The following is a 25,336-nucleotide window of genomic DNA, read 5'->3' as shown; positions in this document are numbered from 1 at the left end:
TCTATTGTAACATACATAAAATTACAAACATTGTATTGTTTCTATATTTCACAAATTATTAACTGACTTTTCACCTTAATTTATGCCACATACTACTTGACAACATTTATTATTATTAGTAAAGGGACAGAAAGTATTCCAACAAGGACAAGATTCATGCATGTCTGCACAACACTTACTTGTCACAAAGGTTGGGGTCTGTAGATTGAACCAATTTATGTAAAATATCCACTATTCCCAGCTCTCTGAGTTTATCTTGACGCTCATGGGAACCTAACAAATAAAGTACAAGTTAATTCTTCATAATCATTGGTTATTAGTCATAGATTGGCACAAATGTAGCGCTCCGTATGAAACTAATCTCTATGATATATTTTACATCCTTCAATTAGAAGGTGTTTTATTACTAGATGTTCCTTTTGCATGTTTAATTGGGTACAAAGGCCGATGTACAGTAAACCCCTTTAGCATTTTAAAAGCTCTTTATTCAGAATTATGAGTGCTTGTAGCCCACAAAAAACATCACTGAGATTTGAAAGTTTTCACAGATAAAACATCTTTATCTGCCAGTTCTTTCTAAGAAGCTTCTAACTCAATGTTAAAAGCCCAATAGGCTGCACTGGGGAATTTTTATGCAGATTCTGCTTTTGGAACAGTCATCGCTTGCTCCAAATACACAGTTCAATGTATGCCATAATAGCCATTCTACTTTAATTGCTTGTTGGAGTATGGTTCAATGGAGGCTGGACAACCTCTGGTGCATCTCACCTAAGGAAGGATTATTCAGGTGTGAGCTGAGACAGTGTGGCTGTTGATCAAGGAGACATCAGAGACTCCAATACTGTCCTCATCTGATATCCACAGACAGATTTCCAGCAGAGAATGCTAGTTAACAACCAGGAGTGAGAATTTCTAACTTTCTTTTCCATCTCAAACCTAAGAGATTTGGCCAGTTATAGCACCCCTTATTTCCATTCTGTTTGAGATCAGCTAAATCAGCACAGACCAGTGATTAAACCTGTCACCTTCCTTGTCTCTATACTCAGCCACTCATTGCTTAAGCCTGGTGAGTGATCAGGGGAATACAATGTCCCTTTAAATATTCAAAAATTTGTGAAACAAAGAAAACTGGCAGGTTAAATAATTAGCAACGTTTTATCATTTTAAAGCTTTAAGAAATAAAAAGAAACATCCGAACTAGTATCTGAATTGCAAAAAAAAATTACGTAAGCTCAAAGGTTGATGCCCTTACCTTCCTCTTCACTCCATATGAGATTAGATATACAAAATGTAGCAGCTAACTGAAGTTTTACATTTGAATGACCCTGGAAAATAATTAGTTGTATTAGTGGATATAAATATTAAAATAATACAAAATGTATTTAATGTTAGCAAGTTCCCCAGCCAGTGATACATCTCACCGAACATTCAAGTTCCCCTGCTCCTGAAGTAAAATATTATTAATGACATTTGTTTAGAAATGCTTACTAAAGTAGCAAATGTTGAAGGATCATGATTGTTGATTTTAATCCAGAACTGCAATTCAATTCTGCGATATAATCAGGATATCCTGGACTTTTGTGTCAGTGCTTCCAGCAGACAAGCTAAACCCACTGAATGAAAACAGTCAGAGACTTGATTCATTTTCATGGCCAGGCCTCACTGCTCCACAAGCAAACTACGCACACATTTGGAGCACCTTGTCAATCGGGGTGGATTTTTGTGTGACTGCTTCCATGAGACAGATGCCTGTTCAATGGAAGCAACCGAGGTTGCGCCTCAGTAGTATTCCATCAACTGGAGCAGCTGGTCGATCAAAGGTGACCAGAAATCTGGCAGCTCTACCAAGGGAGTGCAGCCAGTCTTAGGTAAGTTAAGGAAAAGGCAATCCTGAAGGACAGCCATGGAAGGTCAGCAGGATTAATGGGTGAGTGGGATGTGGTGTGGGATCATTTTGGGCGCATCATTGATGAAAGCATTTTTTTAACCAATGAAGTAGATTCAACCAGCCCAGCTTATTTATATGGATTTTGAAGCGAGAGTACATATCTCAGATAAAAAATAGAGTTGTGTTGACTCACACCAAACAGGCACCTCCAACGTGAGTCGGTGGTTCCTGATACTGTTGGTTAAGACCACTAATTCTCAAACTCCACCCTTGCCCCTGCCTTCAACACCTTTTAGAAATTTGGCATAAATAGATTCACTGCTGCTTATGTGACACTATACAGATTCTCATTAAATTATTCTACGGAACCTGAGCTTAGAAAGTAGCAGCATTATATATAAACCAATGCTTAGATGTATCTGTTCTGAACAGCCTGGCACCTAAAAACAATAACAATTAGGGTTCTTATCTAAGAGCAAACTAATTAAATTCCTAGGGACTTCCAATTCTAGCCCCCACAAGTTCTTGGAGAATATGTCACTGAACAATATTTAAGCATTTGAACAGATGTGTTCCTGCAGGAGCAGGAGCACAAAGGGCATCAGGTAATTTCCTCCTCCTAAAGAGTATGGATTAGAAAGAGGTATGGGGGATGAAATGTGAAATGATAAAGGTTATGTTAATGAGGCTTTACAAGGCGTTTATGTTTTCAACGGTCTCCTTCAATTTAAGTTAAAACATAATGCCCTGGAATTGGGGATGGTGCAAGCATACTGAACCCATGTGATTTGGCCGCCATGAGGACAGAGGCCTAGGTCAAAACCCACAGAAATTCAAGTGTCAGTTTTCACCTTGACACAAAAGAAAGGCAGCTGGTCTTGCTGGACATAAACTCTCAGACAGACAGAGAGACTTGGAGAGGAAGAGGAACAGCTGCTGCTGTGCCAAGCAGGGGAAAAGACTGTTTTTGTATTAACCACCAAGCAGATTGCTGGTGAGAATGGGTTCCCTGTTTGTAGAGATGGGATGTGTAGAGATTTAAGGACCAAGGAATCACCAGAAGGTGCCTTGCTGCTGGAAGTCAGTTCAATGATACTCAAAAAACTGAGTGAACAAACTTTCAAAGGGATACTGGAAGACTAGCCCTGGTGTGCCAGGAAGAAGGGATCCTCTTGGAGAACCAGGAGGAGTGTGGGACTTAGTCTACAAGAACACAGCCACTGAGAACGTAGCATAATGTTTAACTGTGGCATAAAACATTTTTACTTGTGTCAATTATTTAATGGGGAAGTGCCTTTTCTGTAGTTTGGTATATTAGTTGGATATTAAATAATGTTTAGTCTTTTTACTGATTTTAATTTGTTAGTTACAGTAAAAGTCTTAAAATTCTGTCGTGATTCTTTCCATTAGTTGCCGAGAAATTCATATCTCGTTTTAAAAGTCGTCAGTCTCTATGGGGATCGTAACAGTTGCGATGAACATCATTAATTTCTATTTCCAGGGCTTGGGGGTCCGCTATGGTGCCTGCAGCTTTAATTCATGATACAAATACTAGGCTGATACTAGGTTACTTATTTGCAGAACTAATCAAATCTCCACTGAAGGGAGCTTCACTTTGAACGGCTTCAAAGTACAATCTGTTGTAAATGAAATTTTGCAAAAACAAGTGTAGCTCAAGTGCTTAACACACCACCTTTAAAATAAATTAATAAATAATAAACAATTTAGCTTAACTAGATTTTCAAATTTTAACAGGAAAGTATGTGACCTTCGTGTAAAATTTCTCTGGCATATTCTGATAATTGAGCATGCACAAAGGATTTATCTTTATCTAAAGAATGGTCCTACAAGTCTAGCTGCAAGAAAGATAAGATAAAACCCTTAATACTATGATAGGGATAGCAATCAATTGATGAAAAATCATGTCTCACTATTTCTGCCATATTGGAAAAGATGAAAAGCTAAATACTGCGGATGCTGGAAATCTGAAATAAAAACAGAAAATGCTGGAAAAACTCAGCTGGTTTGGCAACATCTGTGGAGAGAGAAACAGTTAACATTTCGAGTCCGCATTACTCTTCTTCAGAGCTAAAGAGAAGCAGAAACGTGATGGATTTTATACTGTTTAAGAAGGGGTGGAGCAGATGGAGCAAAATAGGTCAGGGACAGGTGGGAGCTCAGGAGACATTGACAAAGGTGTCATGGACACAAGACAGAGGGAGTGGTAATGGTAGTGTTAAAGACCAAAGAAGGTGCTGAGAGCGACGTAAAGGTAAGACAGCAGAATGTATTAATAGCTGAACAAGGATCAGCAATCTGTGAAAGCACAACATAGAAACAAGCGACAGATAGCCCTGCCACTTTTATTTTTTTTTAATTTTTATTTATTCATTTTTTAAAATTACTACTGTTTTATCCTTCTTATTTGATCAAAATGTTAACTCTGTTTATCCACAGATGCTGCCAGACCTGTTGAGTTTTTCCAGCATTTTCTGTTTTCATATTATATTGGAAAAGATGATCTCAAATGATAGTAAAATATGCAGAAGAAGCATTGACATGAAATATGATTGAGGAATGCATGATTGTTTCAAATAAATTTATTTTATTTGGATTTTTTATTGGTGTGTAAATTAAATCCTAGCTAGGTTAAGGCATCTAGTTATGCAACTTTAAAGCCCATATACCCAGTAATAAAAGCACACAACCCAGCTGCTGGCTGCAGCAGATAAGATTTTCCACAAACTGCAGCTCCTCTAAAACAAAGCTATTGTGTAGAGCATTTTCAACCTGGTTTCACAAAAGACTGAAGCAATCAGTCTCAGGATAGCAATTGCGTTCATGTACTGCTGTTAACTATTAACTATTTTCAAAAATGAAAATCAATACTGTGGAAAAACGAAATTGAAAATTGACAAATTTCAGAAAAACTACTTACTTACCATGTAGTATTTAATTTTTTGTAATATGTCATCATTAGTCATGATGAGGTCCTTTGCTGTTGTTCCATCTGCTATATTAGCAAGTATACATAATGTCTGGATGGCATTTAAAAAAACACTAGTTAGTAAATTGGCAGATACAGAACATACTGTAAGAAAGTTCAGGGTCATGGATTAATGCTAAAAAAGGTAAACTCACTAAAATAAAAACAAACAATCTCTAATAAACACGTCAATTTTTGGTTATGTGAGCTCTCAGTATAATTTTGAATTGGGAGCAATCAAGGTTCAGATAGAATCAGTGCAACATCATGAATAAAAGTATAAAGAGAAAACTGCATTTCCAAATGGTACAGATATACAGGAAAGAGTTAACAATTTTGTAAAATGAAGCATTTTTCTGTAAACACTTTCCCACGTCAACATCTGGCATCAACATGAAGCAGTTCCAAGTCAAGCATTACACAATTAGATTCCTACAACACACATTTATACACCAGCTTTAACATAGAAAACCATCCTACAGCAATGACAGGTATTAAGAGGGATGAACTAAAAGGTTGGTTTAAAGAGATGGGTTACTGTGCAAACACTTCCATGTACAAACTATTCTTTATATTAACTATAATGCCATTAATATGGCATGATGAAATTTTAGCACTACTTCTAGTACTTTTATATACATATAATTTTTCTTCTCCCTGAGTTCTCTGCTTGAAGACAAGTCCAACACACAGCGCAATGATCTCCACCAGGGTTAGGGGCAAGGAGCCAGGTCCTAAATGTTCCCCAGCCGGAACAAGATTGAAGTCTGTACTGCTGACACCAATCTGATCCACACCGGCCGTCCAGCCAATTAAGCCAACAGCCACCCGTGCCCCTCACCCTCCACCCCCAAGGAGTTCGAGTTGCTGAGGCAACATGAACTTTTACATGCATGAAGCTATGGATAGTGATGGTAGAGGCTCCAATTTCTTTCCACTATGTGCTGACCAGGACCCTCTCATCACCTGCCACTGCCGTATGTTGGAAGAAATTGCAGGTTGATACTCAACTGTTTGGCCTGTTATAAACACACTTTCCTTGGCCACCAAGTCCTGGAGTGGAAAATGATACATATACACACATAATCAAACCATTAGAATTTAACGCCTGAAGTGTCAATAATGCAATCACAATGTACAAAGTGGAGGTACAATCCTCCATTCCAAGAAGTTTGACTAAGGGGGGCAGAGGTTGGAACACACGAAAGAAGGGGGTTGGTCAGGAGGCAAAGTCCGGGGTTGGGGTCCGAGTAAGGACAATTCTGCAAGGGGAGGGGATGCCTGCGGCAGGGGAACTCTCAATGGGGGGAGGGCAACTTCCTGCCCGACCCACAAGATTCCATTCGAAACTCGTATCTGCATAATTAATGAGTGAAAATTATGTGATTCAGTGGGAGTCCTCTGACTTCCTGCCCCACCATGGGACCTAGACCCAGAGCAGAAGATTCAGCCCCAAATACCTACTAGATGGATACTGCAATAATGATGGAATCACTTTGATATTCGAGATAGAAGTGCTCAAAGTATTGGAATAGAAAATTACAAAGAGTACCTAAATTATATAACCTATATAATCACATCATTATTAATTATTTGCAGTACATAATTTTTTTTTTAAGGAAGTAACACAGCTTTAAATGGATAATTTGATGCTTCTTCGCCTTTAGGCTTTGAGAAGCTAATAGCCACATGAACAATCTGAATTTAACAGGCCCTATTTATACTGCCTGGCCACAAACTATACTCTCCAGATCAGAGTCAAGATTTCAGATTCCCAAAATTCTTTTGCACAATTGCTATGCAAGAAGCATTTTGCAGCAATGCAAAGGCAAAAGTAAGAAAAATACATTTAGGGCATTTGTTCATAAATATCAAAACTTAGGAACAGTTGGGGCATTGATCCCACAACCCTAATTTTCTCTACTCATTCGAAGGCTGTGGGGAGTGAGACACATGTAACTCTATAGGATGGTCCAGGCATTTTGTTATACTAACATAACTAGGTAGTGTGCAGTGGGTGGGAACATCCAACGACAGATCCCACATCCCACCCCATTCAAAATGGCAACTCTGATAAAGTGGGAATCCAAAGCTTCCAAGCTGTTAGTATCAAAATCACTTGGCTTGATTCAGCTGAACACGTTACCTCTGGATCACAGGGTATGGGTTTGAGCCCCACACTGGCATTAAAGTCAAATTAAACTGATAGCCAGGAGTAGTACTTAAGGGGGTACTGAATTGTTGAGACGCTGGGCAGAATATTCTGGACTCACCAGCAGTTGAAAGCATGAAGCCAAAAACCAGTTTCCCAACATTGGGATGAACTGTTGGAATTCTGTTCTCTGGACTTTAAAGGCAGGTTGAGCTTCCCAACAAACAATGTTGGGAAGCCCTTTTGCATGTATTAACATTTCATGCATGCTCATTAAAATATCACCTGGCTGGAATTAAGTTCCTCTGCCAAATTAAGTTCCCCACTCAGTGGCAAGTTAGGACATTCAGTTTTACAACTGTATATAAATGGCAGGCACCTGGGTAGCTTCACTTTGTGGTTAGTTGAGGCTGCTATCGCCTTCTTGGGGGCCGCTCATAGCTTCACTGATATCAGGTGCTGGTAGCAAAAGCTGCACCGAGGTTGGAAAGGGTGTAGTGTGGAAGGGTGGAGTGGAGGCTGGACCTGGGAGGCAGGTGAAGAGGGGGAAGAGGGGGAGGCTGTTTAGGTGCCCTTTAAATATGGCACCCAGGCCTTCGAGCCCTTGAGGTAATGGTGGGGAGTGCGACTTCCAGCCCGCCCCGCCAAAAGATTCACCGTGCTCAGCACAGAGCATAAATAACGAGACAAATAGCATTAAGATCACACATGCTCAGCTGTTCTGCCCTCACTGCAGGAATCACTTGCACTTCTGTGCTCACCACACTCCAGAGTGGAAGATTCTGCCCACTGTTCCTAAGATGAAACATTAAACCTAGTTTGGATGCCTATCCCAGTAATTCAGGGGAGACTGTGGCATAGTGGTGATGTCACTGGACTAGCAAATCAGAGACCCATGTGAATGCTCTGGTTACATGTGTTCAAATCCCACCATGGTGATATTTAAATTCAATTAATAAATCTGGAAATTAAAGCTAGTCTCAGTAATGGTGACCATGACAACTATCATCGATTGTTTTAAAAACCCATCTGGTTCACTAATGTCCATTAAAGAAGGAAATCTGCCATCCTTACCTGGTCTGGCCTACATGTGACTCCACTCTTGACTCTTAAGTGCCCTCTGAAATGGCCTTGCAAGTAGTTCAAGGGCAATCAGGGATGGGCAACAAATGCTGGCCTTCCCAGCAACACCCATCCCATGAAAGAATAAATTTTAAAAGGGGTGAACATTGAAAACCCTATAGCAATATCTGAAGAATACTGGAAAATTCTCCAGTGAGTCGCTATACATTCCTCCCTTAATTAAATACTACCAAAAGAATTAACTGATTATTCACCTTCCTGGTGTTTGTTTGAAAATTTCTACTGCAGAATGCCTGCTTTGTTTGCCTTTGTGGCAACCTAACTTCAAACTGTGTCACACTATCATTGGGACCTTTTAATGTGATCTGGCTCTGTATAAACGTTATCTGTAAGTATAAGCTAATCATGTTAGCAATTCTATGACTAGTGGAAAATTAAAGCTCTTTAGCAACAAAATTAAAATAATTAATCTTAATTACAAAGAAAGCGCTATGCAGTCCATGTAACCACGCACATGTCTACAATCAAATCAGGGAAGAAAAAATTATTTTTTCTGGGCCAGAACCTAATTTGTGTGAGGAGTGTCATTCCCCAAGAAGAAAATTAATGTTGCAGAATTTTTAATATATATTTTATTATTAAGCTTCTGGCTTCATCCCATGTGTATGCTCCAATCTTTATTTCACTTTGTGAAATGAATCAAATGGTAATTGATATTTCCTGCTTTTCTGTCTGTGAAGATTTTCAATCTGACAGGGGGAACAGGCAGAGGCTGATCAGCCAGTTCACAGACACCAGAGATCCCCTATAGAGGGTGTTGAATTCAAACTGATGTCAGAAAAGAGCAAATCTGCATTGTAGAGCCTACTAAAACTTTGTGGACAGCTTCTTGAACGGCGATTGCCTTTTGCTCACCGCTGGCTGCTAATTCTGAGACATTATGAAATTGCACATTTACAACAACTCAGAATGGTATTGCTATTTTCCAAAAGGTGGCTCAATAAATAACCTTTGCATGTTATGAACTGATGGCATCGTCCCAATAAGGCTATTAATCTCTGATGTGTTAAAGGGAGGATGAGCAAGTGCAAAATACCCATGCAATATGAACTGCATAATAATCATTAGAGAACATAGTCATTCTTTAGCCTGCAAGGCAAAAACTAATTTTAGAAAAACGTATTGAAATTTTTGTATGTGATTCTGAGAGAGAAATACAGGCACTCACAGCCACAGAATGTTTCCACAACAAAAGTCCCAAACATATCACTGTGTGGGACTAACAACAGACATAAGTAATATCTCTAAATTTGTTCATCAGTAATCTTACATTAGACACTTGGAAGAAAGGTTTTATCAAGCTGTTAATTTTTATTTTGTTAGGATTATTTCTGCTTATTTCAAAACTATGCAAAGAAGTAAAAGAAGAAAATCAATGATAACTAGATCAATTCATCACATTAGTCAAAAAACATCTGGGTGTCAGCAACCTCTGTTTTTCTCAGTAAGGCACCAATGGGATGGGATAAGAAATACTCCAAGCATTTGTACAGAAGCATCCAACCTGATCTCTAAACCATTGCAATCCCAGGCTACTCAGGTCTATTTACACCTACATTTTTTCTTTGCTAGTTTGGCCTATTTGAACTTTAGTGGATCTGGAGGTTTGCAAAGGGCTGTATGTCGTCTCTCTGACATATGAAGTCCAATACCAAGACCTGTTTCAATTACAGGTCTAGAAATTAACAGAAAATAAACCAACACTTTCTGTGTAATCCTCTTCCTACACTCTCCCAATCTCAATAAATTCTCCTCTGTTGAGGCAAATGAGACAATGGTAACTTGCAACTTTTTCCCCCCAAGATGGCTCCTGGGCAGTCAAACTCCCTAACTGTGCATCAATAGCCTTGGCCACCCACTCCATTCCTTCACCATTTCTCCCTCAGTCTCCTCCCCTCCACTGTTTAAGTTCCATTGGCTCTAATAGTGGATGCATTTTAGCCCCAACTATAAGTTAACTGCTAGTTTAAACCACCACTGTCAATCCGCAACCATGCTTGGTCTTTGCTTTCCTTCATGAGCAATGGATCTTCTCAAATTTGACTTCCAAATTCCTGGACTTCTCTGGACACAAGGCTTCTCTTCTGCATTTGATTACACGGTGAAACTCAGCTGCGGTGTCTCTTGGTACGATTCCCATAGAGACCGATGACTTGTAAAAGGAGATATAAATTTCCCAGTGATCAAAAAGGATTGCATGACAAATCAACATATGTTAAACATTATTTAGGAGGCAACTAATACCTAACTACAGAAAAGGTATTCCCTATTAACTTAACACAAGCAAAAACCCCACATCACATTTATATATTAAGCTGCACTCTCAGCAGGAATGTAGTCTTATGTTTAAAGTCCCAAGCTCCTCCTGGCTTTAACAGGATCTCTTCCACTTGCTCCACCAGGGTGAATCTTCCCGTGCTACTTTTAAACAAGGTCCCATTCATTCAACCCTTTCACCATTATCAAATGGACTTCCAGTAGCAAGGTGTCCTCTGGTAATCCCGTGGTCTTTACCTCTTCACAAGCCTTGTTGGCATAGCAGTAACTGTTGTAGGTCTTCTTCCAGTACCTGTTGTAGGTCTTCTTCCCCCAAATCTCTCAGACTGACTGACTCAGAGTCCAGCCAGCAGGAAAGCCAGCTGCTTCTTGCTTTGTGTCCATGTGTTAAAAGTTGTACCTGATTTTAAATAAGTTTCAATTTGAATTTCTGTCTTCATATCAAGAAGGGCACATGGATTTGTCTCTGGACAGATTTAGTATAATGTCACACGGGCTTGTCTCCCAGCAGATTTAGTAAGAGTTCACATTCCCCTTTCCAAGCTACTCCATTTTACCTTGACTTAAAGGAGGCAGTTTAAAACAACCATCCGGTAGTCATAACACAGTGATCTGCTGCTCTGTTGTTTAAGTTTTAAGGTAACTTCAATTAGCTCGCAGCCCTTCCACCACCGATTCAGTTTCCTGCTGACTCTGTGACAGGCCTATTGGATTTTCAGTTTCAGCTGCAGTTCTGGTCAGAGAGGGGAACGTACTTTACCTGGGCCTAAGTACGTTCCACAATGCTCCTGGATCTTTTAGTGTCCTTCAACTTTGCCAGTTTTTTTTTTCTCTGCACGCCTCCTGAATCTTCATTTCCACAGATATACCTCCAGCACTGCGTCCTCAGATACTCTAACTTTCAAATAGTTTCTGGACTTCAACTGATCGCCAAAGCTGCCTCCAAATTGGAATAACAGTTCACCCATGCTCCATGCTTACTTCACCTGCTTCAACTTTATCCCACCACAGGACCTCTGAGTTTTAACCTTGGACTCCCTCCTATATATTGTCTCCTCTCTATTCCCTATTTCTTACCAAGAAATATGCAACCTAATAATTGCAAGTAACCAGGCCTATGTAAATTGGGTTTTCTATGTCCACTTCCAAACATGTTTCAACCGCTGCTTTGGACCAGATCACTTCTAGTTCCATTTTAGTTTCTATTCCTCTTTTACTTTTCTCTTTACTGTTCTTAAATTATTCTCTGCTGCCAATATGCCTCTTTTCATTTCTTCTCCTCGAGTACCCTGTCTCCAAAATCCTTACTTCCAACCCTTCAGCGTTCCTCAACCTTCCACGGTCCCCAGCTTGAAACCCCTTGGATAAGCCTACAGCTTCTTTCTGTCTTGCCTGGAATCCTAAGGGTCCATCGAGGCATTTGGCGCTGTCTCCTTACATGCAGTAACCCCAACTGACCCCTTCTAATCTCTCACCAGCTTTCCTATTCAGCAAAACTCCCAGAGGCCTAATCTTGCTAATCTCCCCTGGTCCAATTCAACCTTCTTAGTACGACCCTGTCATTGGCCTTCTCCACCGTGCCCTCCAGCATGACCGTTCACTTGCCATTCAAGAGCTCATTGTGGATGACTGCATCATCATGGAACTGATGGTAAATTAGCTAAGGGACAACCACATCTTCCCACCAAATGAAACCTCCACACCTCATTGCACTTTTCACCAACTGTCCTGCCCAGACCTCTGATGGCAGTTTGGCTCTTATCACCAAATCACATCTTGGTCTGTCCCCCTACTCCTTTTGCCTTCTTTGAGCAGTTCACCTTGTTTTATCCCTCTCACCCCCTCATTTAAAATCCTCATTCTCCACCACCCACCCAGATGCTATAAAACTTTTCTGACCAAGTTATCTTCAACTGCTTTCCTCCCTCAGTCTCTGCAGAACAACGTCCTTGATGATTTCAACCTCCGTCTTTTTGCTCTCTTTCTTGATTTTACTGTCTGCTTATCCTCCCTTAACCTCACTATCCATATAGACACGCAACCAAAATTCACAGCCGATTCCCGATCACTTCCTTGTATTTCTCGCCAACTAAACCCATCCACCTATCAACATTCCTTCCATCTGTGTCCACCCCTGGAAAAATACTTACAGCTGCACTTTCCAAATCCCAAATGGCCCTCTAGTCACTACATTTTTGCAGGTATTAATCTGGTCAACTACACCCCACAAACCACATTTGACGTTGAGGCCCCATTTAAAACCATTAACCTCTTTCTCACCCTGACTATTCCCCTGGCACAGCTCTCAGCTCCGCTTCTTGAAATCCAAGGGATGCCGATATGAATGGATATGGCAGACAACTGATTCAGCCATTCATCACCATCTTATTGAATGGTGGGTGGGTAGAATTCGGGTGAAGGGAGGTTTAGAAATCTAAAGAGAAAAGTCAAGGCATCAAAAAGTATAGCAATGTGGCAAAGCCAAGCAGGGTGGGACAGGAAGGGGCAGGGATTTTGAACAAAAACTGTACATTGGTGAAGGTTGTCATTGCAGGGAGAAGTTTAAAAAAAAACATTAAAAGCTCTTTATCTGAATGCACAAAGCAGCGGCAATAAGATAGATGAATCAGTGGCATAAATGTAGATGATTTAGATCTAATCGCAATTACAGAGGCTTGGTTACAAGGTGATCAAGGTTGAGAAATAAATATTCCAGAATACACAATGTTTCAGAAAGACAGACAGAATGGCAAAGGAGGAGGGGTAACCCTGACAGTAAAGGGTGAACCTAAGGACATTAGATCTGGCCTCAGAAGATCATGAAGTAGAATCAGTATGGGTGGAAATTAGGAATAACAAGTCAAAAACCACTGGTGTGAGCAACTTACAGGCCCCCAAACAGTAGTTATACAGTTGGGCAGAGCATTAAACAAGAAATTATTGGAGCTTATAACAAAGGAAATATAATAATTATGGGAGACTTTAATCTTCATGCAGACTGGGACAATCAAATTGGCAAGAGTGGTCTACAAGATGAGTTTGTAAAATGTTTTTGTGACAATTTCTTGGAGCAAAACTTTGTTGAACCAACTGGGGATAAATTTATCTTAGATCTAGTATTGTGTAATGAAGCAGGGTTAATTAGTAATGTCGTAGTAAAAGATCCACTGGGAAACAGTGATCATAATACCATTCAATTCCATGTTAAGTTTGAAAGTGACAGATTCCAATTGCAAACAAAAATCTTAAGCGTAAACAAAGCCAATTTCGTAGGTATGAGGGGTGAACGGGCTCCAGTTAATTAGGTAAATAGAGTAAAAGGTATGAAGTAAGTGAACAGTGGGAAACATTTAAAGGAACAATTCAAAATGTTCAACAATATACATTCCATTGGGTTCTAAATGAGATGGCTAGAGATAGTGAATGTGCTGGCTATGATTTTCCAAAAGACCTTAGATTCAGGAATGGTCCCATTAGATTGGAAGTTGGCGAATGTTACACCACTTTTCAAGAAAGGTGGGAGAGAGAAAAAAGTGAACTACAGGACAATTAGCCTAACAGCAATTGTTGGGAAAAGTGCTGGAACGTATGAAGGGAGTCTTAACAACATACTTAGAAAAGCATAGTACGATTAGAACAAGTCAACATGGTTTTACTAAAAGGAAATCCTGCTTGACAAATTTATTAAGAGTTTTTTGAGGATGTAACTAGTAGGGCAGATAAAGGGGAACCAGTAGATGCAGTATACCTGGGTTTCCAAAAGGCATTCGATAAAATCCCACTCAAAAGGTTAATAGGAAAGATAAGGGCTCATGGAGTTGGGGGTAATATATTAGCAAGGATAAAGAATTGGTTAATGGATAAAAAACAGAGGTTCGGCATAAACAAGGTTTTTCAAGTTGGCAGGCAGTGAATAGCAGAGTACCATAAGGATCAGTGCTGGGGCCTCAGCTATTTACAATCTATATTAATGACTTAGATGAAGAGACAGAAAGTAATGTATCAAAATTTGCCAATGGTACCAAGCTAGGTAGAAATAAGCTGTGGGAAGGACACAGAGGTTGCAAAGAAATATAGACAGGTTATGTGATTGGGCGACAAGATGGCAGATGCAGTACAATGTTGGGAAGCGCGAAGTTATTCATTTTGGTTGTGAAAAGAGAGAAGCAGATGTTTTTTTTAAAAAGGTATGAAACTTGTAAGTGGCGATGTTCAAAGAGACTTAGGTGTGGTTGTACAAGGAATGCAGAAAGTTAGCATGCTGGTGCAGCAAGCAATTAGAAAGGTAAATGGCATGTTGGCCTTCATTGCAAGGGGATTGGAGCACAAGAATAAAGAAGTCTTGCTACAATTGTACAGTCTTTTGATGACTGCACCTGGAATACTACATTTAAGAAAGGATATACTTGCATTGGAGGTGGTAATATGAAGGTTCATTAAATTGGTCCCTGGGGTGACGGGGTTGTCCTATGACGAGAGGCTGAGTAAATTGGGCTCATATTCACTGGGGTTCAGATGAATAAGAGACAATCTTATTGAAACCTACAAAACTTGAAGGTGCATGATAGGGTAGACACTGAAAGGCTGTTTCCACTCATCTAAAACACAGGGGCACAGTCTCAGGGAAAGGTATATGATCATATGAATGGCGGAGCAGGCTTGATGGGTCAAATGGTCTTCTAAAGCTCCTATTTCTTCTGTTGTATTAAAACTGATTACTCCAGGACCATCCTGGAATGCAAAGATAGCCCCCGGCTTCTTTTGTCTACTGTAAACCATTTTCTTAAATGCCACTTCCGTCTCTTCCTTTCTCACCTTCCAACAATGTGTGAAGCGTTCATTAACTTCTTTGTCACTAAGATTGAGAGCATCCAATCAGCTGCCACTTCCTCCCTTCCCAAAGCTCAATGGGCCTACCTTCCTCTAAGCTTCCCCACTGCCCTAGGCCTGAATTTACATCTTTCCCAAGTTTCTCTCCTATCTTTGTTCATGCACCCCGAGCTCACCTCGTCCACAAGATTCACCTCTTACTCCCCAGGCCGTACTCCCACTAAACTGACAACCCAACTTTCCTTTCTGGCTCCCATGTTAGCTGATATGATCAATGACTCTCACCCCTCAGGTACCACATCACTTTCCTTCAAATCTGCCATCATCACCCCTCTCCTCAAAAAAAACACTTGACCGCTCTTGTCCTTGCAAACTACCACCCAATCTCCAACCTCCCTTTCCTCTCCAAAGTCCTTGAATATGTCACCTCCCAAATCCGTGCTAATCTTTCTTGGAACTCCATGCTTGGATCCCTATAATCAGGTTTTTGCCCCCGTCATTGTATCAATATAGTTCTCAAAATCACAAAAGACAACCTGCAGCTGTGACAAAGGTAAACTATCCCCCCTCACCCTTCTTGATCTGTTTGCAGCCTCTCACCCAGATGACCACATCATCCTCCTCCAATGCCTCACCACCATCATCCAGCTGGGTGGAATTACACTCACCTGGTTAGATTCTTATCTATCCAGTTGTAGCCAGAGAATCACCTGCATTAGTTTCTCTTTGCACTATTACCTACCATGTCTCCCAAGGATCTAACCTAGGCCCTTCCTATTTCTCATTTGTGTTGTTCCTGGGCAACATCATCTGAAGACATGTTAGGTTCCACATATACCCTAATAACAGCCAGTTCCACCTCACCACAACCACCACCTCGCTCAACATGTCCACTGTCTCTAAATTGTCAGGCCGTTTGTCCAATATCCAATACTGGTTAAGCAAAAACTTCTTCCAACTAAATATTGGGAAGACTGAAGACATTGTCTTCAGTCCCCACCGCAAATTCTGCTCCCTAGCCACAGACTCAATTTCTCTCCCTGACAACTGTCTATGGTTAAACCAGACTGTTTACAACCTTAGTGGCATATTTGACTCAGATGAACTTCCAACCATATATCCACACCATCACTAATACTGCTTATTTCCACCTCTGTATCATCACGACTCCATCCCTGCCTCAGCTCATTTGCTGCTAAAACTCTCATTCAACTTTCATTCATGCCTTTATTTATCTCTAGACTTGACCAATCCAGCATACTCCTCCCATGCTCTACCCTCTATAAACTTGATGTCATCCAAAACTCTGCTGCTTGTGTGCTAACTCACACCGAGTCCTGCTCACCCATCACCCCTGTGCTCACTGGCCTACACTGGTTCCTGGTTAAGCAACGCCTTGCTTTCCCTATCTTTGTAATCTCCTCCAGTTGTGCAACCCTCCAAGATATTTGCTCTCATCTAATTCTGGCCTCTTGAGCATCCAAGAATTTAATTGCTCCACCTTTGATTGTCATGCCTTCACCTTCCAAGTCCCTAAGCTCCTTAAAATCGATCTTTGCTCAAGATTTTGGTTAAGTACCCTAATATCATAATACCTGCAGTTTAGCGTCAAATTTTGTTTGGTAATGCTCCTGTGAAGCACCTTGGGATGTTTTCCCATATTAACCCTGCTATATAAATGCTAGTTGTTGTTATTTCAGTTTTCCCTCTCATTCGCCTCCTGATGTCAAGGCACAAGGTCATGGCTGAGATTGGCAACTCAACCCAGTCTAAAATTCCTGCCATACAGCCATGTCTCACACCGTTATGATACCATTTGATCAACATAGACTGACATTTTAGTTAATCTGTAGACTGCTCAGAACTCTATTACTACATCACTTATTTACAACAGTGCTCTAATTCTTTTCTAAAATTGCATCAAAACAACACATTCACTGGTGATAATTTTATCTGAACATATAATTCCATTTTGCCACAAAGCATAAAAGTTAGTTAACTAGCACCATCTGGTGGACTTTGAAGTAAGATCTTCTGCACCAACCTGGTATTATTGCATAATGTCAGCATCAAACTTACACAAACTATTGACTGGGGCCAATGAGAAGTGATTCTACCAGTTTGCCTATCCAGTGATTATCTAAATAAAATCAAAATGCAAGCAACAGAACAAGTTCTGAACAGTCCACAGATCAACTAAAATGTCAAGTGCATGTTGATCAAATGACATCACAACAATGTGGGACATGGCTCTATGGTAGGAGTTATATACTCGGTGAGTTGCCATCTCCTGTCATCCACGTCATATGGTGCAAGATTACTGCAAGTAAATCACATCACCATGAATGAGGCAACAGTATGTATCACTGAACAAGAGAGTTTAGGAAGAACAACAAAGCCATTCTATTTTCTAAACCAATAAAAGACAAATTTAAGACTGATATCAGGATGTTCTTCACACAAATAGTGACCGTGACCTGGAATAGGCCTGTGGGTAGCACAGTGGAGGTCAACGTTTAATGGGTAAATGCACCTTTCAGTGCTGTACTGAGTCAACAGAGCATGAATGTTCATATTTGAAACCTCAGTCTCTGTTTCTCAACCGAAGCAGATGTGGGAATAGTGCAAATGGCAGAGAAAATGGTCATGTTTCTTATTCAACACTTTCTGCAGGATCATGCATGTGGTTGATCGATAAGGCCAGAATTTTCCTTCACTGTTGAATTGCCAGTTAGTACTCACTAACCAGGCTCGCAGGTGAAGACTGACTAATTGGGTGAGACAGTGAAGGATTGTGAACATAAAAGAAAAAAAAAGATCTTCTGCACATCAATAGTACATTGAACCTCCGGCACAAAATCCAAATGAATGACCAAAGTTCTGTACTTGGTCTGATAACAGGACTACACCAGTCTTCTCTGAATTGTGCCTTTGCATCTTTAGCATCCACCTGAAAAGTTAGTCATGGCCTCGATTTAATGTCTCATTCGAGAGACAGGACCCCCAACACTGCAACATGCCTTCAGTACTGCAGTGAAGTGCCAGCCTAGATTATGTGCTCAAGTCTTGAGTGGGGCTTGAACTCCTGACCTTTACATTCAAAGCTGAGCCTGCAACTGCTGAGTTAAAGTTTCAGTCTGACAAAGTTAAATCTAACCATCTCCCCATGACATTCAATACCATTACCATTGCTGAATCCCCCACTATCAACATCCTGGGGATTACCATTGACCAGAAACTGAACTGGACTAGCCGTATAAATACTGTGGCTACAAGAGCAGGTCAGAGGCTGGGAATCCTGCAGCGAGTAACTCACCTCCTGACTCAAAGCCTGTCCACCAACTACAAGGCACAAGTCAGGAGTGTGATGGAATACTTGCCACTTGCGTGGATGAGCGCAGCTCCAATAACACTCAAGAAGCTCAGCACCATCCACGACAAAGCAGCCTGCTTCACTGGTACCTCTTCCACAAACGTTCATTCCCTCCACCACCGACAAACAGTGACAGCAGTGTGTACCATCTGCAAGATGCAAAACTCCTTAGACAGCACCTTCCAAACCCATGGCCACTACCATCTAGAAGGACAAAGGCAACAGATGCATGGGAACACCAACACTTAGAAGTTCCCCTCCAAGCCTCTCACCATCCTTTGAAATATATTGCCATTCCTCCACTGTCACTGGAGCAAAACCCTGGAACACTCCCTAACAGCACTGTGGGTGTACCTACACCACATGGACTGCAGTGGTTCAAGAAGGCAGCTCACCATCACCTTCTCAAGGGCAATTAGGGATGGACAATAAATGCTGGCCTAGCCAGCGATGCCCACATCCCATGAATGAATAAAAAAAAGACAAGATCCTCTCACTAGGAGAGCACCTCACACCTATGGGCTTCATACCAGGTAGTATATAACTCCATTTCGCTGTAAGTCAAATTTAAAGAAAGAATGTACATTTGTATATTACCTTATTCTATCTGCAGTATGTCTCAAAACAGTTGACTAGCAAAGGATTACTTCTGATGTGCTTACAGCAAGGGTCCGCAAACAATAAATTAGATGAATGACCAGTTAATCTGTTCTTGTGTAAGTTGATTGAGGGGAGAATGTTGGGCCGGTAACTGGGAGAATAAAAATAAAAACAAAGTCCTAGTAACCAAGTCAGGCAGAGTTTATAAAGCAAGGAAGAATGTTAATGCTTCAGGCTTAGCTTTTCATCAGAACCCTGAATGGCTGAGTCTGAAACATTAACTGTCTTCCTTTCTTTACAGATGTTGCCTGACTTGCCCAACATTTCCAGCATTTTGTGCTTTTGTTTTAGATTTCAAGCATTTGCAGTATTTCAGGTAACTTGGAGAACTAATTTGCTTTTATTCAAATAGCATCTTTATATATATTAGCGGAATTAATCTCATGGCATTTCATTACTTAATGACTTTTTTTTAGTGTTACAAGAAATTGAATATTAATACCTGCACTTTTAACCTTAAACATCTTGATCTTTAATCTGCTCGAGGGAGGAGTGTTTAAATATGCAAACAGACAGCTCTTTTCTAGGAGACAAGTTGTAGTCCGCAATATAATTCCAGCAATGTGGTCTTTGCTTCACGCTGTACATGTATCAGTCACAAGCTTGAATTACAACTTAAATTACTCAAGGGTTTCCAGTGGATAGCAGGCCATGGCCTATTATTCCAAAAACACACTAACACCTTATCATTCCCACTGGCGTTTGTAATTCTCAATAGCATCCTCTACTTGTCTAGCCCAATTAGGTTCATAACCAACCTCTTAAGACTGGGACAGCATTTGCTAGACAGCAATGCACACCCTATTTTTTTTTTTGTAGTTGTGTGGCTGATTTGTTTTTTTGCAAAGTAACTTAAAAAGGCAAACTTGTGCTGCCTGTGCAAGAACTTTCAAGTTGCTGCATGGCCCTGCAGCTTAGCGGGAACATTGCTAGGCAGGTCAGGCACAACCCTTGTTGTTAGGGAACTCCTGAAAATTTTTGCCTGATCTACTTTTTGTTGTGTTGTTATTACTACAGGTAAATTTCCAAAATCTGCCTGCCCAAAAGCTGGACATTTTCGATAAGTCAATTAAATTGGTGATGACTTGACTCTTTTGCAGGTGTCCAACAGGGAAGGCAGTGCACACACATTCTGAGGCAGGCGTCAGCACACAATATTGACATAGGCATCGAAAGAGGCACCAGGGCCTGTGCCTCAAACAGGCATTAGCGTCTTTGATCCACCAATAAGAGGCTTGATGCCTACTTTACGCTCCCTTTATGCAATTGGTTTGCTCTGATTGCAGTCTTTAAAGAAAGCACTGCCAACCTCTACCAAAAAAGGTAAAGATACTTGTCTGAACACAAAGCCAGGAGGTGAAGGATTGCATTAAAAACACGGGCTGTTGACCAAAAGTTGCCCCCATTTCTGATTGTTACCTCCTCCTCCTTCTTGGTCACTGATCCCCATTTCTAGGCCAGCTCTGTCTTCCAATGCCTACCAGAGTAGCCTGTAATTAAAATAATCTTTGCCAAGCTACCTCGGGATACCCAACAGGCACATTTAGTTTGCCAGTCTGACGTCTGGCCTGATTACAGGTCACATGTCCAAAATCCGGGAAAATATGAAATCTGGCATAGTCTTGGGCCCCAGGATGCCAGATTTTGGACATCAGACCAGCAGGATTTCATCTTTCTAGTACAAGTGCTTTGTAGTTACTGATTTTAAGTTTTACCTTAACATGATTCTGACCTGTTTGGAGGTTACAGATTTCTATAGCAAATGAGCAACTGTATGATCTCTTCACAATATTCACTATTGAAAACATACTAAATTAATTTTACACACTAGATTTCCTAATCTTGCATAATATTTTTAGCTAAGTTATTCTTTAAGCAGGTTATGTACCCTTCAATATTCTTCATACACAAAGCTAAAAAAAATTCTTATTGCTATCCACCATTGGTCTTTCCAATTCAATGTAAATCAGCCTTCAGTTACCAGTTTCCACTACTGCTTTTCTTGTATGTTTTTAAAATCTGTTTAGTCATGAAGCTGCTTTTGCCCTTCTTATTCGGCCGCTGAGATTTTGGCCTTGATATCATTCACCATAAGGGAATATGCTACTTTCAACATCTCAAGCCGCTTTAGAAATAATTTTCTTCTGTTACTTTACCTTCTAATTCTCTCTCTCTCTCTCTCACTCAATTGTCCCTGGAATTCATATAGTCCAAATATTTGCTACTCTAAAGTTAATTACATCTGCATTGTTACTTTAAGTTTAATATGTTAAATTAAAGTCAAAAAGTTATAATAAAAAGTCTAACTGCATAACTATCACTAGTATCCACAAGTTCACACTTCCAAATTTATCAAATCCAATGGTTTACTAAATACTGAATTTAATGTAGGATTAACTACTTCTGTGAAATTAGTAATACATTGGCTTTTTTCTTCTGATTGCCCCCAGTCTGTCTACATCACCGTGATACTGAAATCCCCATATTGTTGCAACCACCTGCAGCCCTCTTCCTTGCATTAAAACTTACTCTTTGCATTCTCTAAGTATTCTTCAGTCTCTTGGCTCCAGTTCATTTATTCTTTTACTGACAACCACCTGCCTGTATTCCAAGGGCAATATTTACATTACATGCCTTTATCTCTAGTTCTCAGTTTATTCCTAATGCCCTTTCATATGTGCAAAAGAATTTAATTTTCTCCCTTGCCATCTTTGTATCCTTATTTGAACCTTTTACTGCATTTGCAATCTTTGTCTTTCTCTGTTACCTCTTGGTCAGTGAAAATAAGTTAATAATTAACATTTAACAAAATAATTCCAAGTGAATGGAGAGTATTGGATCATTTTTCTTTTTAATACCAAATTTTGCTTATTGTCCACCTCTTTAAAAAAAAGAGATTAACAAATCAGAGCTTCATTAAAACAGCTGCTCTCTCAAACATCTATCTTTCTCTCAAACTATTAATGTTTTTCAGTCCAAAAATCTGTATAGCTTCAGAAAATAAATTATTGTTCATCAACCTCAGGATACATGGATGAAACTCATTTAAGCAGGGTTAGAACTAAATGGAAAAACTGCTTTTATAATTCTTAAAATAGATATCTAGACTTAAGTTCAACAAAACACTTTGTAGGGAATATAGAAACTATATATTGTCTAATAACAAATGGCAAAAAAAAATCCATTCCAAATTTTTCCAATTAATTTACAGCTATTTTGTTGAATGATCGCATTCTTACAAGCACTGGTAAAATGTACTTAGATGTAATAGCTTTGACCTGATCAACCAAAGGCCTTCTGACGTAAAATTCAGTTTAGCTTTTTCAGGTAACCTTTTCCAAGACATATTTCAATATGCTGCTTCATTTCAAAATTACATTGTTTGGAAAACACTAATGGGTTAAATAAATCTATACTTTGAAACATCATATCATGTCATTAAGACTGACTGGAAAATAATATTCAAGTGGACAGTTAAAAGGGCTTATTATAGCTAGGATTATTGTCCATGGCACAATATAGCTACCTATGACACACAGCACATGACTTAAAGTAGATGTGGCTTGTTTGAACAGCTGGGTAAACTATAGGTTTGGAGGAAAACACCAGCTGGATATGTGCAACAATGTAGGCTTCATTATCTCAGTGATGCACAGAGGTCTTTTTATGTCTTGAGTAAATGAGTTTGTTGGCCAACCAAACTCTAACTGCACGCCTTCCTATGTTCTCATTAATTGCTACTTGCAATCAATAACAGGGAGAGACTGATGTAAGAATAAAGTGATGACTTATTGAGACGTAGGGCAGAACACCAGATCATACGTGCTCACTCAGAAACCTCCAGAGCTAGACTTACAGTTCCCAGTTGCTCACGCTGTACAGTGATTCGTCAGTGCTGTCACATGATCAGTACACATGCATTCTCTGAAAGGAAAGGTACCTCACTTTACCACATCCCTCCCCCTTCACTTAAAAGTACAACTAACAAGCTTAAAACACATTAACTATTTACAGGTCAAGTTTCTCAGGGGGCCTTCTTTGACAGGTTGAGCATCATAGCCCAACAACTTCAGCTGGTTTTTCTGAGACCTCCTTTTCAAGGGCAGTTGCCCACTATGTCCCTCAGCAGATAATTTCACCATCATCCAGGTACAGTTACGTTCACTCCTGCTGCCCCTCCCCTCTAAGCTGAAACAGATAAAAGGGCAACAAGCACAAAGCAATACAGCAATGAGCTACAAGATGTGTGAGGAGAAAGAGGAAAAGGGAAAAAAAATTATTTGTTTTTCTTTCCGAGGACTGTCGATAATTTCTCTTTTTCTTCCTGTGTGTCCTTATATTGGTAGCATTGACTCATATCTCTTTCTTCTTTAATTTCACTGCTGGCTGGACTAGACTCAGGCAAGAGCTGAACATGAACGAGTTCAGTAGTTGGGTTTTCTGACAGCTCTTCCGAGAATTCAGGGCCTCCTAGCTTTAAAACTTCAGGGCTTTTACACAGCTGCTGCTTCAGCTCTTCCAATTCTTTCCTATTCTCATTAATAGTTTCCTGGAGAATCGCATATCATTTCCCTTTCTCAGCTAATTCGTTCCCTAACTCGGCCAGGGGCTCTTCTTCATATCTTTGTTGTGGCACAAATTGGGAGCTGATCGAATTTTGTAGCGCACACATGTGCACGAGAAAGTCCTTTAATAGATTTGCCATTCCTTTCGAAGGGTGCTGACTTCAGCTTGAACTCTGTCCCAGTGTAGCGCTTCTACGGGCTTCTCCCGTTGGGTCTTTGCATACTTGTTTTTTTTTGCAGCAATACTTCTGGTTTCGAATTGGGAACTTAGCAAGCCCTCAAAGATTTATCTCTCCCAGCCAGTTCATTCCGAGGAGACTCGGTCCCCTGCCCGACATTACAAATATGGGTAATTTTGGAGTCTGTTCCTCATACTGCACCTTGACATACCCCTTTCACATTTATTTCCTCGTCCAAGTATGTTCTCAGCTTTGTGTCTGAAACTTATAACTTCAAAGGATGGGTTACTTTATTCAGCTATCTAAATGCATGCTCTCCAAAGATGGACATCAACGCTCCAGTATCAACTTCCATCTTAATGGGTTGTCTGTTGATCATTATGGCTACTTGGGTTGGCTCGGTTCTACCCACTTTGAGGTTATATAATGAATGAATGGTTCATTCTATTTCTTCTGACTCTTCCATGAGACATATTTCACGATTTTTCCTTCTGCCTTTATAGTGTTGTTTTAGCCTTTCACTGCAGTGCCGTCTTATGTGGCCATAAGGAGGCAGAAAAAGCACTCGACTTGTTTGAGCTGTCACTCACTCACTGGAGGCCTGGATGTATTTCTCTCATTCATTTTGTGGATTTTTACTGCAACACTGTTGTTTTTCAATGGTCTGGAACTAGAGAGCGTTTCATGTCTTTGCACAGAGTCTGAAGTTTTTGCGCCTTTTGTTGCCGCAATGTCCCGCTCGACCAGATGGATAGCGCCATTTTGTGTATCTTTTATAACTTCAGAATTTCTAACAGCACTCCCCATCGCAGTAGCTAATTCTAATGCCTTACTGAAGTCTAGACAAAGTTCGGCTAGCAAATACCTTTAGATAGTATAATCTCCAATCCCGCATATCAGCCGGTCTCTCAACATATCACTAATGGACATTCCAAATTCACAATGCTCAGTTAATGCCTTTAAAACGGCCACATTGTCAGCTAACGTCTCCTCTGGAAGCCAGTTCCTTGAATTGAACTTGAAGCGCTGCATAATAACTGAGGGTTTTAGTCTCAGGTGGCTCTATACAATTTTCATTAACTCATCAAAAGTCTTCGAATCTGGGGCACTGGGTGATATAAGAGACCAGCTCGTACATTTTGCTCCAGCAGGAGGAAAAAAAAAAACACCCTCTTCTTCTTCCCTGAAATGTCGTTAGGTGGTAAAAAAGAACGCTAGGCTTTCTACATACTGAGACCAGTCATCTGAAATGGGGTTGAATGGATTGACACGCCTGAACTGCG

The 25,336-nt window shown here is 40.3% G+C and overlaps 1 protein-coding gene across 4 annotated transcripts in view; it reads right to left on the bottom strand.

Moving 5' to 3' along the window:
• Window positions 1–25,336, bottom strand: part of armc8 (armadillo repeat containing 8) — a 106,172-nt gene that overhangs the window by 3,036 nt on the left and 77,800 nt on the right. For all 4 annotated transcript variants that reach the window (XM_078551796.1, XM_078551797.1, XM_078551795.1 and 1 more), the window contains 3 exons: window positions 4,831–4,926; window positions 1,253–1,325; window positions 180–273 (listed from right to left, as the gene is read on the bottom strand). In XM_078551796.1, coding sequence (XP_078407922.1) covers window positions 180–273; window positions 1,253–1,325; window positions 4,831–4,926 — 263 coding nt within the window. The remainder of the gene's footprint in view (window positions 1–179; window positions 274–1,252; window positions 1,326–4,830; window positions 4,927–25,336) is intronic.

Source organism: Cetorhinus maximus, chromosome 11 (assembly GCF_964194155.1).
Source record: "Cetorhinus maximus chromosome 11, sCetMax3.hap1.1, whole genome shotgun sequence".
NCBI lineage: Eukaryota > Metazoa > Chordata > Chondrichthyes > Lamniformes > Cetorhinidae > Cetorhinus > Cetorhinus maximus.
The sequence above is the reverse complement of the archived record's forward strand: the minus strand, read 5'-3'. Positions and strand labels throughout refer to the sequence as shown.